Consider the following 15,869-nt stretch of genomic DNA (forward strand, 5'->3'; position numbering starts at 1 on the left):
ACAAATAAGAAGAAAGAAATACACCTTCTGTATTAGACTAAACTGTGGAAAAACACTGGAAGATTTGATAGTTGAGAAAAATGTTTCTCTTTTCAGTGGATTATGTTCTTTTATTTCACAAGCTAAAGATTTTTAAGAAAATTATCCTGTGTAATGGATTACTTTTCTCATTCACTTCCCTTACTCCAAAGATTACAAGAATTATCAGATATGAAGCAACTACCTTTTTTTTTCCAATTGAAATGTAATTGAGTCTGAGTGAGTTGCAACAGAAATTTAGGCAACTAAGCACCAAAACGTAGATAGGAACTTCAAAAAGTGTTTCTGCCCAATGCAAAGATCTGCTAAATCTAACTGAATAGATATGCAGTAGAAGGTAATATGATTACCTCATAAAAAATTTAGTAAATGGATTTTTAGCAGAAAGGAGCAGAAATCTTTAGTATCAGGACATACTTTTGAGTCCTGAGTGAAGCTAATTCGCCTATATCAACAGATCTCATCCAACAGTATAGTGTCCATAACAAGCCATGGATGCATCTATTGCCTCCTGATTTGATAGGAAGGTGCCTTCTATTGAATTTTCTCCTGTACTATTTCCATCAGACAGATGTTTCCTATGAAGATGTTTCCTATTCCTATACATACTTAAATGTATTTTCTCACGAACACCTCTATTTGCTTTTCTTACTTTAAGTCCTTACTCTGAGTTCTACTTGGGTAGAAAGCATTGCTGTAAGATTGTGGGGAAAGCAAGATTCAGGGAGTTGTTCTGTTCAGAATCAGCTATTCAGACTCAGTATGACTGATCCCTTTTACACATCTAGCATTGCAGTGATAGAGACTGAAACTGCTTTAAGCTATCTATCTGTTGAGGATGCTTGCATCACAGGAGACATGATGGTAGCTTGTTCGCAGTGTCTCAGAAATTCATTCACTCCAGTTGCACAAGTGGCTCAAGGTTGTGAAGCCTGCAGCCAGCCTCAGTAGCAGACATGCAGCTCTTGTCTTTTTCCCAAAAATGCTAGGCACAATATAATCCAGCTGGAGAAAGAACTCAAATTGTCTTGCTATATTGTCTGATGCGAACTTCAGATATCAAATGAGGAGTACTAACTGGCTTGCCAGATTCAAAGTTGTTTTGAGAATGTCTTAGTAGTTATGGTCTGGACATGTCTATGTGGGGCATAATTATGGATTCTTTATTATTCCTAACTTTCCTGATAACAGATACTTTTATTCAATAATTGGTGTTTTCTTAGATGTAACAATTGCTTTTGAACTCAGCACTTTGGTTCTGTGTTTCTTGTGTGCAAAAATATCAGATAAATTTGAGTGTGTATACCCACTAGTATTTGATTTTCGATAAGGTGAAGACCACAAGGTGAAGTAATAAATATTAACTCTCAATCTATTGTCTGCCTTTCCTTCCAAATCCTGGAAGAGTAATACGACGTAATTGGGCCAATTCGTATTTATAGTCCTCTACAGACGCATAGCTTTTATGAAAGAATTGTGTTAAATTCTGATAATGTGATTAGACACTGCTGCCTTCTGCAGTAGTGCTGTCAGGATGTAACAGCTATTCTGTCTCTTTGCATGAGAGGTTAAAATTTGGAGAGTGTTATCACTTAGAATCTGTTATAAGGTTTGAAGTGTAAATTGTTAACTCCTTTTTCCCTCAAGTTACTACCTTGCATGCTGTTTTTTTCCCCTCTTATGGAGCATAAATGATTTCAATTTATGTATTTTCTTATGGAAAGAGCCTTGTGAAATATTGCAGAGTGTCTCAGAGTGACTGTTTCTGTTGGACTGGTGTCACACTGAAATCAGAGGTGACAAGGGCAACTAAGTTCAAACAGCAATGAAATGACATCTTCAATGGCTGGTCAAAACCAAGGACTTTACTATAAGGAGGAGTCTGCAGTAGAGATTGAGTGATGAAGAAAGGTTAGAAAAATTTGCTTGAAGAAGAATTACTCCTGCATCCTTGGAATGGAGATGTGAGTGACACCTGTTGAACAGTTAAGAGTGCCTCACCAGCCTACTGGGGGTGAGAGAAAGTCAGATTTATCAACCTTGATCAAGTTTATTAAGCCCTTATTAGTTGACAAGAGCAGTTATCTGTGCCTAGACTAGTAACAAAAATAGAATCAGGGCATGGACTTGCACAGTGACATGCAAGCACTCATGCATTCTTTTAGAGAGCTCCCTGGCATGGATTTAACCTGCTCCCCCAGATGATGCTTTCAAGCTATACTTTGTACTCGGGTCTAGTGTAATTTGGTGTTAGCAGCCCTTCCTTTTAGGGGTGAATGAAAGGGAACTTTTGACTTATTTTAACACAAGTAAGGTCACACCAGTAGATCTCAAGGTTGGAGCATAGTTTCTGGTCTGTTCTTTTTAGCAATAGAGAGTTGGGTCCTGTGGTCAGTTTGGGGTCTGTTAGCGGAGCCTCAAAAATGTGCCAGACGGAGAGCCTTGAGAGCACACAGTTTCTGGCTGCTGCGCTGATAAAACATGTCTGGCTGTAATATGAACTCTCTTCTGTTATTCTGCCAGTTCAGTTCCACCCCAAACTGGATAGGACTCTTTTGGGGCTGAGGGTAAAGTTGTTTTTATTGAATAGGATCTTTGTTACCACAAAGCTTCTGAGACAACATTACACTACCTTTTGGATCCTGTGCTGACAATTTGCTGTTTGTGGCAGATACTGACTTGAAATCATAGGTGGCCAAACTAATTTTTTTGGACAATGTGGCTGCTGACATTTGAAGCTTTCCCAGAGTAACCTGCCAGTAGGACTCAGACACCACCTGGAAGGTTTCTTCCGCTCGCTCCAGCCTACACAGTTGTTTCCTTCTTGATTCCCTAAGAAGATAGCCAGTAAAGTTTCGTGTGTAGTGCAATTATCTTCATGTTATGAAGTCACACTTCTCAGAGTTGAAGGAAACATGCCTATTATTAAAGTAAATCAAAGACAGTTTTTATCCTTTGTTTTAAGCTTATGTTTGGTAATCTGATATGTCTTACAGCGGATGTATCTGTTTTCCAGTCCAGTTACCTATGCAGCCATGAAGGGGTACATGGTAACATCATGCCCAAAACAATATCCTTTATTTTACCTTCAAATAAGACAAGTTTCTCTGTATTGCTGATGTTTTTCCATTGTTTATTTGAACTTGCATTTTCCAAACTGATGTTTAGATGAGAAAAAAAGTGCATGATGTCACCAAGGCCAAACCTGGGTTATAGATGTTCCCTTTCCACAAATTCACAGCTGTAAACAGTATTTAATCTGAGAAGTAAAGAAATTAACTTACACTTGTTATTTTCATATAGATTTATATATGTAAAGCCATGGCTACTGTGCAGAAATAGCTGTCATGAATGGCTTTTTCTTTCTCTATTAAAATAAAGTCTTCTTGATTGTTTCCTTTTTATGTTCTTTTCTCAGTGTACATTGTGATTTAGTAGGGAGTCAAGTATCTACCTACCTGTATATGGAGACCTCTCTATTTGCTCTTTAAAGCACACCCAGCTTGTGTTCTTAATAAAATCCCTCCTACTAAAAGGTCAGCATCTCTGCACATGACGTTATTTATGTGCAAAGCCCAGTCCAGCTATGAGTGTGTATTTTGGAGCTGTCGTCCTTGGAAGTTTTAAGGGGTCTTTTTGTTGTCCACTATGGTTATATCTTACCTAAAATAAGACTTGCAGTATCATTAGGTAGTTATCCATATGCACAGTAGGTATGTATGATGGTATCTCTGGGATTTTTACCTATGTATGCAAACGAATGGGAACCATAAATGAAATCTTGACCCTGGGAAGTCAATTGCAGTTTTGTGTCAACCTCACATGGTCAGAATTCCAAATGAATCATCCTCACTCCATAAATCATTCTTTACAGTAAAATGGTTCAGTGTATTAGTTCACACTCTTATCACACGCCTTGGATTGCCCTTTGAATGGTTAATTTTTCCTGCAATTTTCAGTGTAACAGTATAATGCTTGGAAGAAGTATAGGATATTACAGAATAATACTGCAGAGGATGAAGAAAGTTTGTTTCAATATCATAACTAAGGTTAGATGAGCTAATTCTTAATTCTCACTGAAACTTACCATGAGCATTTCGTATAGATACTTTCTCACATAACGTGATAATTGAATGGATTATGGAATCATAGGTTGGAAGGGACCTTAAAGGTCATCCAATTCCAGTGCACCTGCTATGAGCAGGGACACCGTTCACTGGACCGGGCTGCTCAGAGCTCCATCCAGCCTGGCCTTGAACACCTCCAGGGATGGGCCCACTTCTCTGGGCAAATCTGCCTGTAATATGTGTTCATTTGGGCACATCACTAGATGTGCCCAAAAAAGAGTAAACTGTTTGTTAAATACTGCTGGTCCAGTGAGCTTCTTCCCAGTGTGGTGTGACCACATAGTACAAGAATAAGGCATCACATTTTAGGCATAATGGTTCGATTAGTAGTTGATATATTGTTTGCTTTTATTATAATAAAATTAACCATATATATATCTAGTCTGGGCAAAATTGCTATTGTGTTCTTTCATTTTCTCTGTCAGAGCAGTAAAAAGCTACTTGGTGTGATTTTTTTTTTTTTCTAATTGCACAATCTGTGCAGTATTTGTTGTGACCTGTTGCTGTCATCCCAGTCACAACAGAATCTCTTAGAAATGAACAACCATGCAAGCAATGTTCGTCTGGTATAATAATGTATTCTCACTGGGGAGTTTGTTGTGATGGAGACCAGAGTCTGAATGTCAGAGAGTGACATCTTTTGCAAGTCTTCTGAAAAACTCCTTAAAAGATATTAAATTACGGATAGCATAAAGGCTGAGTTGATGAAGGTGACATAAGATAGACTTGAAGCATGACACTTCTTGAAAATGACAATTCCGTTTTGGACTAAAAGGAATATTGCAGGGTTACAATTTTTAATTCCAATAAGAGAAAACATTATACAGGTTACAAAGGCACTGTTTATGCTCTCACATCATATATGTGAAAACGCTGATTTAAGCTCCCTGATCCGAGTTAGGCACCGTCAAATATTTTGATGGCTGAATTCTGGATTTCATCTTCTGTTCCATGATACATCCCTGTTTAGATTTGCTTTTCACATACCTAGCCATTTAATAAAAAAATGGTTTTGTCAGTCATGGTGAGAGAAGACAGGTGATAGTCACCAGAAACATGGGTAATTCACATGACTTGAGAGCAGGGAAGCATTCTCACTGGGAGGAGTCCACCGGGCTGCCCACAGTGGGTCAATGCAAGAAGCTGGGACTCAGCATTAGGTTTCTGCATTCAAAGCAAATAACCTAATCAGGTGGCTGGGGAGGAGTTCTCTCTTCTGTCAGAAATCCTGTCTGACACTCCTCAGAAATAGTTCCATCTAAACCAGTGTATCTTCACAATGTGGTGGAACAATACGTTTTATTAAAAAAAAATTTCATTAACAGATATTTATTTTTGGACCAACAATAGTATTAGCTTGTAGAGGAAAATCTTATTATGGTTAATTGTTTTATCCTGCTGCAAACTCATAAAGGTCATGTTTGCTGTTGAGATACCTTTCCTTTGTACCCAAAGGGTATGTCAACCTGGGTGTGGTTGTGGCAGAGGGTTGGGGAGGGCTGCAACTTAAGGTCTGTTAGAATTCCCACAATTGCCACCGTTACCCTGAAATTCACACACACAAATAACCCTCAGCTGGTTCTTCATTGTATTTTTTCTAGCTGTACTGATCGTCCACAGCAGTGCAGACCCATCAGGGATCAGTAATACAGTTGCTCCATTTACTCAAAGTTAAGATATGTTTAGTAAAAACTATTTCTGTTAGAAAATCGTATGAAAAACTTTGCATGAATTTCTAATAATTTCAGTTAGTATTCCAAACTTTTCCAGCTCAGTTTATCTCCCAGAGGTTTTATTTGGTGATTTTTGAAACCTACATTTCAAAATTCAAAAATAAAACATTTAATTTTTACAATTTAAATTTGGACTTACTATTGTTAATTATGTATTTCATTATGTGTCAATATTTTATAACATCTACTAAAGTAAGTTCTAATTTTACCTTTTAATTTTTAAAATCATCAAGGGCAACTGATACTTAAATGCAAGTTGAAACATTTTTTTTAATTTACTAGGTCAATGTGTCCCTTGTTTGTATTGTAATGAAACAATTTGACACGTTAGCACTGTGATTTTAAAAAAAAAAGGAGATTGCTTAGTGTGTTATTATAGTGCTAGCCATTTTCAGTCCTCTCATGTTAGCTGGAGTCTTTTTCTTGACCCTGAAAACCTCTGATCCCCTAATTAATGAGATAAGTGCTTATATTCTTTTCTAGATCAAAGCATCACCTACTTCTGTTGTTGGTGAAACAGTTTGATATGTTGACACTTTGATATAGAAAATAAGATGAGCTGTTGTAATCTGCACTAAGTAGCAGCTGCTAATGTAAAAATAACAGAATGAAGGTTAGAAGCTGGATCTCTCTCGTATGTGTCACAACATGACCTGCTCTGTCAGGCAGTACGTATTTCTCTTACTGACGTGATGTGTAAAATGTAAAAGCATTAAAAATAGTGTAGGATTAAAATATTTCTTCAGTTGTTTAAAATTTTTTTTCCAGATTTGGGGTTTTTTTGCGTGTTCATTCTAATTCAGAATGAAAGAAACCTTTGTTTACCCTCCCAGTCTCCTGCTGGCCTGAGAAGACACGTGAGCTCTTCCTATCCAGCTAGCCGGCTAATAACAGCAGAGACATACTTCTGCCTCACAAGAAATGGGAGCAATTCTCTGTCATATGTTTGAGGCTAGTTTCCATTTCAGACTCCAGATAACGTAGGACCAAGAGCGGAAAGACATCCTACTGCCATTTTTCCTCTTTTCCCCATTGCAGCTCTACCAAATGTAAATGACAAAGTCCATAAATTGTAGAAATGAACTTGGAGACTCCCCAGATTTCTCACTCAACCTCCTTCTAATCCACAGGAATATCCTGTGTCAGTAGAAAGCAAGATGTTGGTAGTGACTATTACTGAGTGAAGGAATATTCGTGCATTAACAGGTATCTCAGTCAAGCCAAGGGAAATTGCACCAGGTAGAAAGGGTGCCCGTTCTAATTGAGACAGTTATCATTTCCATACAAATAAAGTACAAATAACTTGTCCACAAGAAGGGTATTATTAAGCAAGGAAGTTGTCTTAGAAAACAGGAGATACAGAGACAGATGAAAATTGCCTGAGGTTAAGCTAAATTTGCCCTTGGAAATGCAATTAAAACAAACAATAGTGTAACAACTGAAATGAGAACAAGGAAAGAGGAAATATGCCACTGGTCTGAGAATGGCATGGAGATCAGGCATAATCTGGATTAGGTCTGAAAGCGCGTGATTTTAATTTTTGTTTCTCTCAGCACTGGGCAATGGAGATGCCAGCTGTGAGAACAAGGGTTAAGAAAAGTGAATGTGTGCAAATGGAGTACATCATAGCTGTTCAATGGATTATTGTGCTCACGTTGGGTTAATGGATGGTTTCCATCTCCAGTTCTGAAAGAGCTGGTATCTGAAATTGCAGGAATGATAGTAAAGTCCTTTAATAAATCTTATGAGACTGTGTGTGGTGTAAATGACAGGGAATTAGCAGAGACAGCATCTATATTTGGAAGGGCAAAAAATACAATTTTGTAAACTGTAGACCAGTTAATCTTTATTGTAAGGCTTCAGAGTAAATTTGGAAGGAAAATTATTTTAAAGCATGGATCCATCAAGAGTGAATTGAAGTACAGTTTTCACACAAGAAACATCATGCAGGAGTTCTTCTTTGGTATGATAACTGGTTATTTAAACAAAGAAACTTTTAAATATAGCCTGACACATAAGCTTATAGGTTGTGCCATATGGAAAATTATTAATTACAGTGGGGAATTTGTATATTGTTGTTTTACAAGCAGGCACAAGCTTAATGTGGGAAATGCTGCATGCTGTTAACTGGGTTCACCCAGCGTCTCTTATTTGGAAGAATGGGCACGTTTAGCTCATGTCTGTCTGCAAAATGTCATGTACCCATGAAGGAGATGAGGGATTAGTCAAAGGCAATAAGGAACTAGTTAGCAGGAAAGCAGCAGCAAACAGCTTTGAAGGAAGAAGTGGTCCAAGGATTTCACTAGTGGAATTTCTCTCCAGTTTCTTACCAATTGGTGCTGAACCAGTTTTCTTTAATGCTGTCATTGAGAACCTTTGGCATGAAGAGCAGCAGTGTACCAACAAAATTGCTTGATGAGACAGAGCTGGGAGTTGTTTTAAATAAGACGTGGAGATGTTATTAATACGAAGCAGGTTCAAGCTGTCTTGTAGAAAGATTGGGATGGCCTCAAGTACTGGAAAAACAAAAGCAATGGGGTGGAATTATAGTGCCAAGTGTAAGGTATTATCTTTTCAGGATGAATAAGAGTTTCCACTGTCAACTGGGTAATACCAGTGTGCAGGAGATCAGGCGGGAGGGTGCCTGTGAGCAAAGAGTGCAAGAATGTGTCAGGTAAGATGTTTCCACTGGCATTAGTACAGAGTACTAAGGAGACATGTTTGAGTTGATCAGGGTGATGAAGAGCCTGCTTACTGAGAGGTAACAAAAATGGTTGTTTGTTTAGCCTATCTCAGAAAGGAAAAAAAATGCTCTTTATAAATATATATATATATATATATGAATATATGTGCTGTCTATATACGCATGAGAAAATAAATTAATTAAAAAATAAAACTATGAAACTTTTTAAGTCAAGTTCATTGGATTTTTTTCCCTTCTGTTGGATGTTGAAAAGTCTTATAAAAGCCAACTCTCACACAAAGGTGAGGTTCCAAAGGGAACCTGACAGCATAGGATGCTGTGTGTTCTTACCTCTTTCAATTTAGATTAGAGCTGAGGGTGCTTAGTTTGCCCTAGAGGAATTAGGAAAAGATAAAAACAAGTTTTCCTTTGCTTAAGTCTTGTATTTTTCCAGCCTTTGTGGTAAGAAAACACATAACATTGTTCCTTTAAACGTTTTGAAGCAAAAGCAACAGCAAAAAGATCAGTACTGAGATTTTCTTTGTTTGACATTGGCTATTTTAAGTTTGACAAGGTAGCAATTAGATTTTATATTTAATTGGGAAATTTAAATTTTCACCAAATAATTGCTAAAATGCAAAATGGCAGAGTAAAGAAACAAGAATTCTCCTTTGCAGGATTAAACCAAATAAGAAAGTGTAGGAACTTGTGGACAAAACAAAATCTTCAGAAAGATTTTTCACAGTATCCAAGTGATCAGAATACCCTTTCAGGGTTAAACAGGAACTTCACTGAGAATGGCACCTATACCAAAAGGTGACCAACCTCACCTCTAAAGTGACCTGTTTAGGGGAAACCACCACCAGAGGACCCTGAGTGTAATAATAATAATAATAATTATTATTATTATTATTAGTCTTCTGCTTCTGCTTCTGCTTCTTCTTTACCCTACCTTCCAAAACAATTTAATCAAAACAAATCAATTTCTGTGAAAAGTTCTGATTTCCACAGCTTGACATTTTTCAGAGGAACAATATTTTGTTTAAAAGTTCTCAAGCAGCTATTGTTATTATTAGAGGTGAGCTCATGCAGGATTTTTGCCATGTGCACTATGGATGGATTTCAATATACATTTAGGAGTCTTCCAAATTCTTTATAGTAGAGCAGACGCCATTATTTTAGTTAGCAATTTAACTTTGTGATGAGCACTGTTTTGTTTTCTGTCTTCTAGTAAAGGAGGACATCTCTGCCTTGGGAGGATATTTGACTCATTTATTTCTGTTTACCACCCTTCAGGCCTGTGAACAATGGGTCATTTTGACGCATGGCTGCATGCTGTGCAGAGACTCTTGTGCTTGGATTTTTGTTGGTCTCACGGAGCTTCCTAGTATCAACTCCACTAGAAGTCACTGAGGAGGCTAAAAAATGTCTGTTTTTCTTCCCCTCAGTTTTTGTAGCTCTTGGATTTGTTGGTTTTTTAAATCCAAAGAACCTGATTCTGCTGTTATTTTTATTGGTACAAACCCAGATGCAAACCCAGTCAAATCAGTGCAGTTTTTTCTGCTGAAAAACTGACATAAATAATAGTCCTAAGACTCTAGTGCCTCTAACTCTTGTCCTGAAAGGTAAGTGGAACATTAGGTGTATTTTTCATGATAGCTCTCCAAAGAGACTAGCCGTTAATCTCTCTGAGTAGGTGTGTCAGCTGCAAACATTTCCTTCCAGTCTACCATTTCAATCACACTTCACAGTACACTGAAAATTGGCAAGGATGTTAATTACTGGCCTCTAGAACAAACCACCTACTTTGATTCAAGCATTTTCCAATTTTTAAGAATGTTGTTTCACCTAAAGAACAGTATAATTACAGAAAATAGCTTGGTTTGGCTAACATCTTGTGTTCTGTGAGTTCTGCTTGCAAGGCAGCAAGCTACACCAGGCAAGAGGCTCACCTGCAGAGGTTTTTAACCTCTTGCTGACAGAAGGTAGGGCTTGCCAGCATCCAGTACATTGTTTTCAGTATCAGAAGCTCAAAACCACTGTCACTCAGATGTTAAACATTAACACTTTCTGCTTTTAAAGCTGAAGGAACACCCCCCATATAGTAAGAAAGTTTTTATTCACCAGGGAACTTCCTGTTAAAATTTTATGGATGTCTCTCACAGGAGCACTTACAGCAGTGGGTCCTGTACCTAGGCAGTGCAAAACTCTGGGTGCAACATGACCCACCGAGCAGCGTGGTTCAGATACTGCTTGTGTAGCTGCATTTGTGCAATGCAGTGTTCAATAAAATTTGCCAGGAATCAGCCAAGTATCCAGGACATGATTAATCAACCAGCAGAATGAATTGCCCATAGATGACTGGGAGTTGACAGTAAACAGTAAAACACCTGCCTTGAAGACTTACAGCCTTAAGAGACAAACAGGAAACAGAAGTGCGAGCCCTGTTTTAGGAGAGAGATTGTGAGGCATACAGGCAGAGTTGTTCATGGTTGTACAGTGAGTTTGGCAGAGTAGAGGCTGAACTATGTGCATTTGCCTTCTTGGGTTTGTAGCTCATATAACAGGTCTTTAATTTACCAAGAAACTTTTCCGCAACACTGTCCTGAAGAGTTGGCAGAATCCACAGTTGGCATTTCTCACACATGTGCCTCTTGGTTAAGGGCTCTACAATTTGTACAATTAATAACTTACACCCTAAATTAAAAACACTGGGAAAGAGCCCAATGTTCAGGCTCATGTGTCAAGGAATTGCTGTGCAAGCCTGATCTTATTTGTTGTTACAACAATAAATCATCCACTGATTTAAAGATAATTTATATGGTACCTGGGCCCTCAAGGCAGTCCTGCAGTGCTATTGAAACTGGACCTTTAAAATTAATGGTGATTAAGCTATAGACCCACATTAAATATGCATGAATACTTATTTCTCCCTACCTGCTCTTTAACCATAAGGCCTGTTGGGGCTGGCTACCTTCCTGACTTACAAGCCACATGCTGAAATCTCCATAATGGTCATGAGTCACACTCCCTTCAGTGTGAATCAGGGATGGGAGGGGGAGCATCCGGTGGAGTTCAGAGATAGGAGATGACAGTGATTGCTCAGGTGTTCCCTCACCCCTCTATAAACCAGATCCTGAGTGTGCTGTTGGTGCCAGTCTCTGCAGTCCCTGAGGCTCATCACCTGCCACTACTCAGGGTCCTGGTTGTCCAGCAGCTCTTCTGCTGCTAACATCAGCCAGGGGCTGCCACCATGGGAACTGCCCTTAACAGCCAGGGAGCCACGTGCAGACCAGGAGTCATGGGTCAGTAGTTCATGGCCAAGGGCCTTGCTTCACTTTCTATATGTTGGTCAACAGTTTTGCAGTATAGCAACACATATATTTCATATGAAATATGTTTGCTGATAACCATTTGGCTGAGCTGAAGAGTTCTAAGCTTAGCTATTCAAAAAATTTACTATATGCATGGGAGAAGCCATTTAAAAAATAATTCTGCTAGAGAAAAGAAACCTAGAAGCAATTCCAGCTCTAGAAAAAGAAAGAATATTTCATAAGAATTAAATAGGCTGGGATAGTGCTCCTTTTCTTTCTGGTAGCTGGTACAGTGCTCTGTTTTAGATTCAGTATGCAAATAATGTTGATGACTGATGTTTTAGATGTTGCTAAGTGGTGCTTGCCCCAAGTCAAGGACTTTCAGTGTCTCATGTGCTGCCAGTGAAGAGAAACACAGAAAGTTGAGGGGGAGCATAGTCAGGACAACTGACCAAAGTGGCCAAAGGGACATTCTGTGAGATAGAACATCACGCCCAGTATATAAAATGGGGGGAGTAACCAGGAAAGGGTGTGATCACAGCTCAGGGACAGGCTTGGCATTAGTCAGCACCTGGTGAACAGTTGTATTGTGCATCACTTGTCTGTTTTGGGATTTATCTCCCTCTGTCCCTCTCCTTTTTATTACAATTATTAGTATTAGTATAATTATTATTATTATCTTTTACTTTGTTTCAATTATTAAACTGTTATTAAACTATTAAATCTCAATCAACAAGTTTGATTTTCTTTTCTTTCCTGATTCTCCTCACCATGCCATCAGTGGGAGGAAGGGGAAGTGAGCAAGCAGCTGCATGGTACTTAGTTCCTGGCTGGGGTTAAACCACAACACCATGTTACATAACAGTATAACTCTATGTTCAATTATAATGGTTGAAATGATTGTACAGATTGATACATTTAAAAAAAAAATGGATATTCTGAATAAACTGGTTATCGGTTGTTTATCATTTCACAGGCAGAATTGATAGCTTTGCGACAAGAAAAAGAAGCTGCTCTTCAACAGTGCAAGAAACTAGAAGAAGAAATCCAAACATTGCATGTTTATTACAGGTAAAATGATTGATTCTAATATGAATGAGTGACTCATAGGGGAAATTTTCTGTACTATGTCTGACTGAGTGAGGAAATTGCCTTATCAAATAGGTATTTGTTGGAAAAAAGTGAATACATCAATGAATCAAAGTCTGCATTTCTGCTTTACTGCTCACCAACCCTCTCTTTAAAATAGGAGTCCCTTTCTTTTAGCCTGAATTTTGTATTAGTTTCTTCTAAGGGAAGGGAAAAGTTGGTGATAGTTGATTTTCACACTAAAAAGCTGTGCTGTGGCAATGTGATCACTTAAAAACACATGGACAAAAGAACCAGCTTACATAAATGCTTGTTTCTTCCCTGACTGTTTGCGCATACCTAACTTAATCAATATAGACTTTAAAATAATAAAATCTATAATTCTAAAAGACTATTTTCATCTTCAACCCCAGTATATGTGCCTTTTAATTCCCTATGTAGCATTCTACATAGCAGTATGTAGAATGAGAGAAATACCCATTCTCATTAATTTAGGTGGGCTGCACTGAACATTTGCATGGATCAGTGGGTTTTAGTCCCTAAGGAAAAGCTCTGTGTGGTCCAGTGAAGGAGTTAGGTTGTTTTATGGAGTGATGTTGGGTTACAGCTCTCATTTCATCCTGACCTCCTGTGTGAGAGGGGATATAGAGCTGCCGGCAGGTTAAAGGCAGGAGAACTGGCATCAACACAGCAGAAAATTGTGAATCTGAAGGCTGAATGTCTGTGATGAGGGATGTGGGCTACAGAGGTAAATAATAAATATAGTGTGAATACTATACTCATTGGAAATAAAAAGGACTAGTTAGTTATGTCTAAAAAGCATTTGCAGTAGCAGAACTGTGTATGTTTTCAGTGTTTCAGCATTCACAAGTGAAAAATACTCGGGTTTCTAGAGGTTTTTCGAGTTTTCCCTTCTCATTAAGTTTATTAAAACCTTGGAGGGAAGTTTCAAAAACAACTTTTGTTCCTAAATCTCATAGGCATTTATTTAAAGCCTGTTAATAGTGAATAGAAACCCCAAGCAATTTGTGATTATTGCATTTAATGAATTTGGTCAGCATTTAGTATGTGCACAAATTATGGTATGATTTACCAAGCTAGAAATAATTTATTATGGTGCTCTTATTACTCATTTAAATGGGTTTTGTAGAATAATTTAAAAACTGAATTTTTTTTTAATTGATATTTCAGAAATAAGCATTTTCTTGTGTTGGTCTATGCACATTGTAGGAGGCTTTTAATTGATTTTTGAGTTATATTTTTGGCATAGCCTATCAAGTTTGCATTAACATATGATGTTTAACAAGTATAGTAGGCAGCAACTGCCATTTACTTGTGTGAATGCTTTAAATCTCAGAAATATTAACAATAATGACTTGCAGGAATCAGCATTAGCATCTACCATGTTATTAACTTAAGGCTCTTAATTTGAACAGTCAAAGTTTCACTGTAAGCTAGCTGGTGGTATTTGCAAAATCTATCCATAACATGTGGAAATGCTCACCTGATTATCCCCTGGGGCAAGAACTATTGTTTCACTCCTGATTTATACAAGTTATAACATCTAAAGTAGAAGATTTAATCTCCTACCTACCTCACTGTTCTAGAGGCTAATGTGTTCTGAAGTGGGTCCGCAGAGTGACTGGCAGGGACCTCTGGAGGTCATCTTGTCCAACCATAGCTCAAGCAGGGCCACTGAGACCTGGTTGCCCACATCCAGAGGGGTTTTGAATGTCTTTGTATGGAGACTCCACAACCTCTCTGTATGGAAACACTGTCTTAAGCATACAAAGACATGACTTGAAAAGCCAGAGGCCACCTGGAGCTGAACCTGCAAGGGATGTAAAAGGCAAAAAGAAGGACTCCTCTAAGTGCATAAGCATCAACATTTGATGTCTCGGGCCTATCTTTTGACTTGATTAGAAATTAATTGCACCATTATGAGGATTCTTATGAACTTCTTAACATTTTGGTTCCAGTTTCCTTTAAGTTACATGAATGTCTGCAGCCCTTGTCATCCAACAGTGAGACAGTACTTTGAACACATGCCAAATGAGACAAAAGAATATATGTCACATATGCATAAAGCTTTGGGGACTGTATTAGGCCAAGGGTGGGATGGCCACAGTAATTATAAATGACAAGGTAGAGAGTGCATTTCCCAGGCCATCCCAAATGAATGAAAATTTGCACTCTGTTTTGTATGTGGAAGGGACGCATGTGTGGATGTCTCCTGGGTTTTTTTATTTCCATATAGGGCTTGCCATGCTATGGTAGCCTAGAATAAGTGCTGAGAGCGTTTTTAGACAGTCCGTTTTGGACTGAGGTGGAAGTTTGCTGCTTTGATCCAAGTGAGTTAGCTATATGATTTGCTGTTCAACACTCCATTTCCCTGGAGTTACTTCTCTTTTTTGGATTTCAGAATTCCCCAGTGAGCAAAATGTAGGCTTCTGCACATGCTCCAATCTTCATCTGAACTGTAAAGCTGCAATGTGTCAATGCAGGGTGCACACTCCCTTCACCTACTGTTCTCTCATGTCTTTGCCAGATTCTCACACTTTCTGTCATCTGTGTGGTGCCAGCATGGCAGAGGCTTAAGAATTTTGGCTCATTTGGTGACTTCTTCTCCTTTTGCTCTTAGGTCTTCCCTGGCCTTAGAAAAAGCATTTTCTCATACTTTATTCTTTTTCTCCTTTTTTTAACTGAGATTTCTATGAGTTGTGGTTTAGGAATGGTACTCCCCAATTTCGTGCTCCCACAGAGACTCTCCAAACTGCATGCCACTTGCTCACTCCCCCTTTCCCCCTCCTGCTTCCCCTGCAACAGGATGGAAAGGAGATTTGGCGGCACAAAACGTGAAGATCAGGGGCTGAGATAAGAACAA

The 15,869-nt window shown here is 38.4% G+C and overlaps 1 protein-coding gene across 6 annotated transcripts in view; it reads left to right on the forward strand.

Moving 5' to 3' along the window:
- MIPOL1 (mirror-image polydactyly 1) overlaps positions 1 to 15,869 on the forward strand; it is a 189,867-nt gene that overhangs the window by 127,261 nt on the left and 46,737 nt on the right. For all 6 annotated transcript variants that reach the window (XM_042047431.1, XM_042047430.1, XM_042047429.1 and 3 more), the window contains one exon: positions 12,873 to 12,967. In XM_042047431.1, the coding sequence (XP_041903365.1) occupies positions 12,873 to 12,967 (95 nt within the window). The remainder of the gene's footprint in view (positions 1 to 12,872; positions 12,968 to 15,869) is intronic.

The sequence above is a fragment of the Corvus kubaryi genome, unplaced genomic scaffold (assembly GCF_017639235.1).
Source record: "Corvus kubaryi isolate FWS band 111438036 unplaced genomic scaffold, C.kubaryi_AGA036_p1.0 66, whole genome shotgun sequence".
NCBI lineage: Eukaryota > Metazoa > Chordata > Aves > Passeriformes > Corvidae > Corvus > Corvus kubaryi.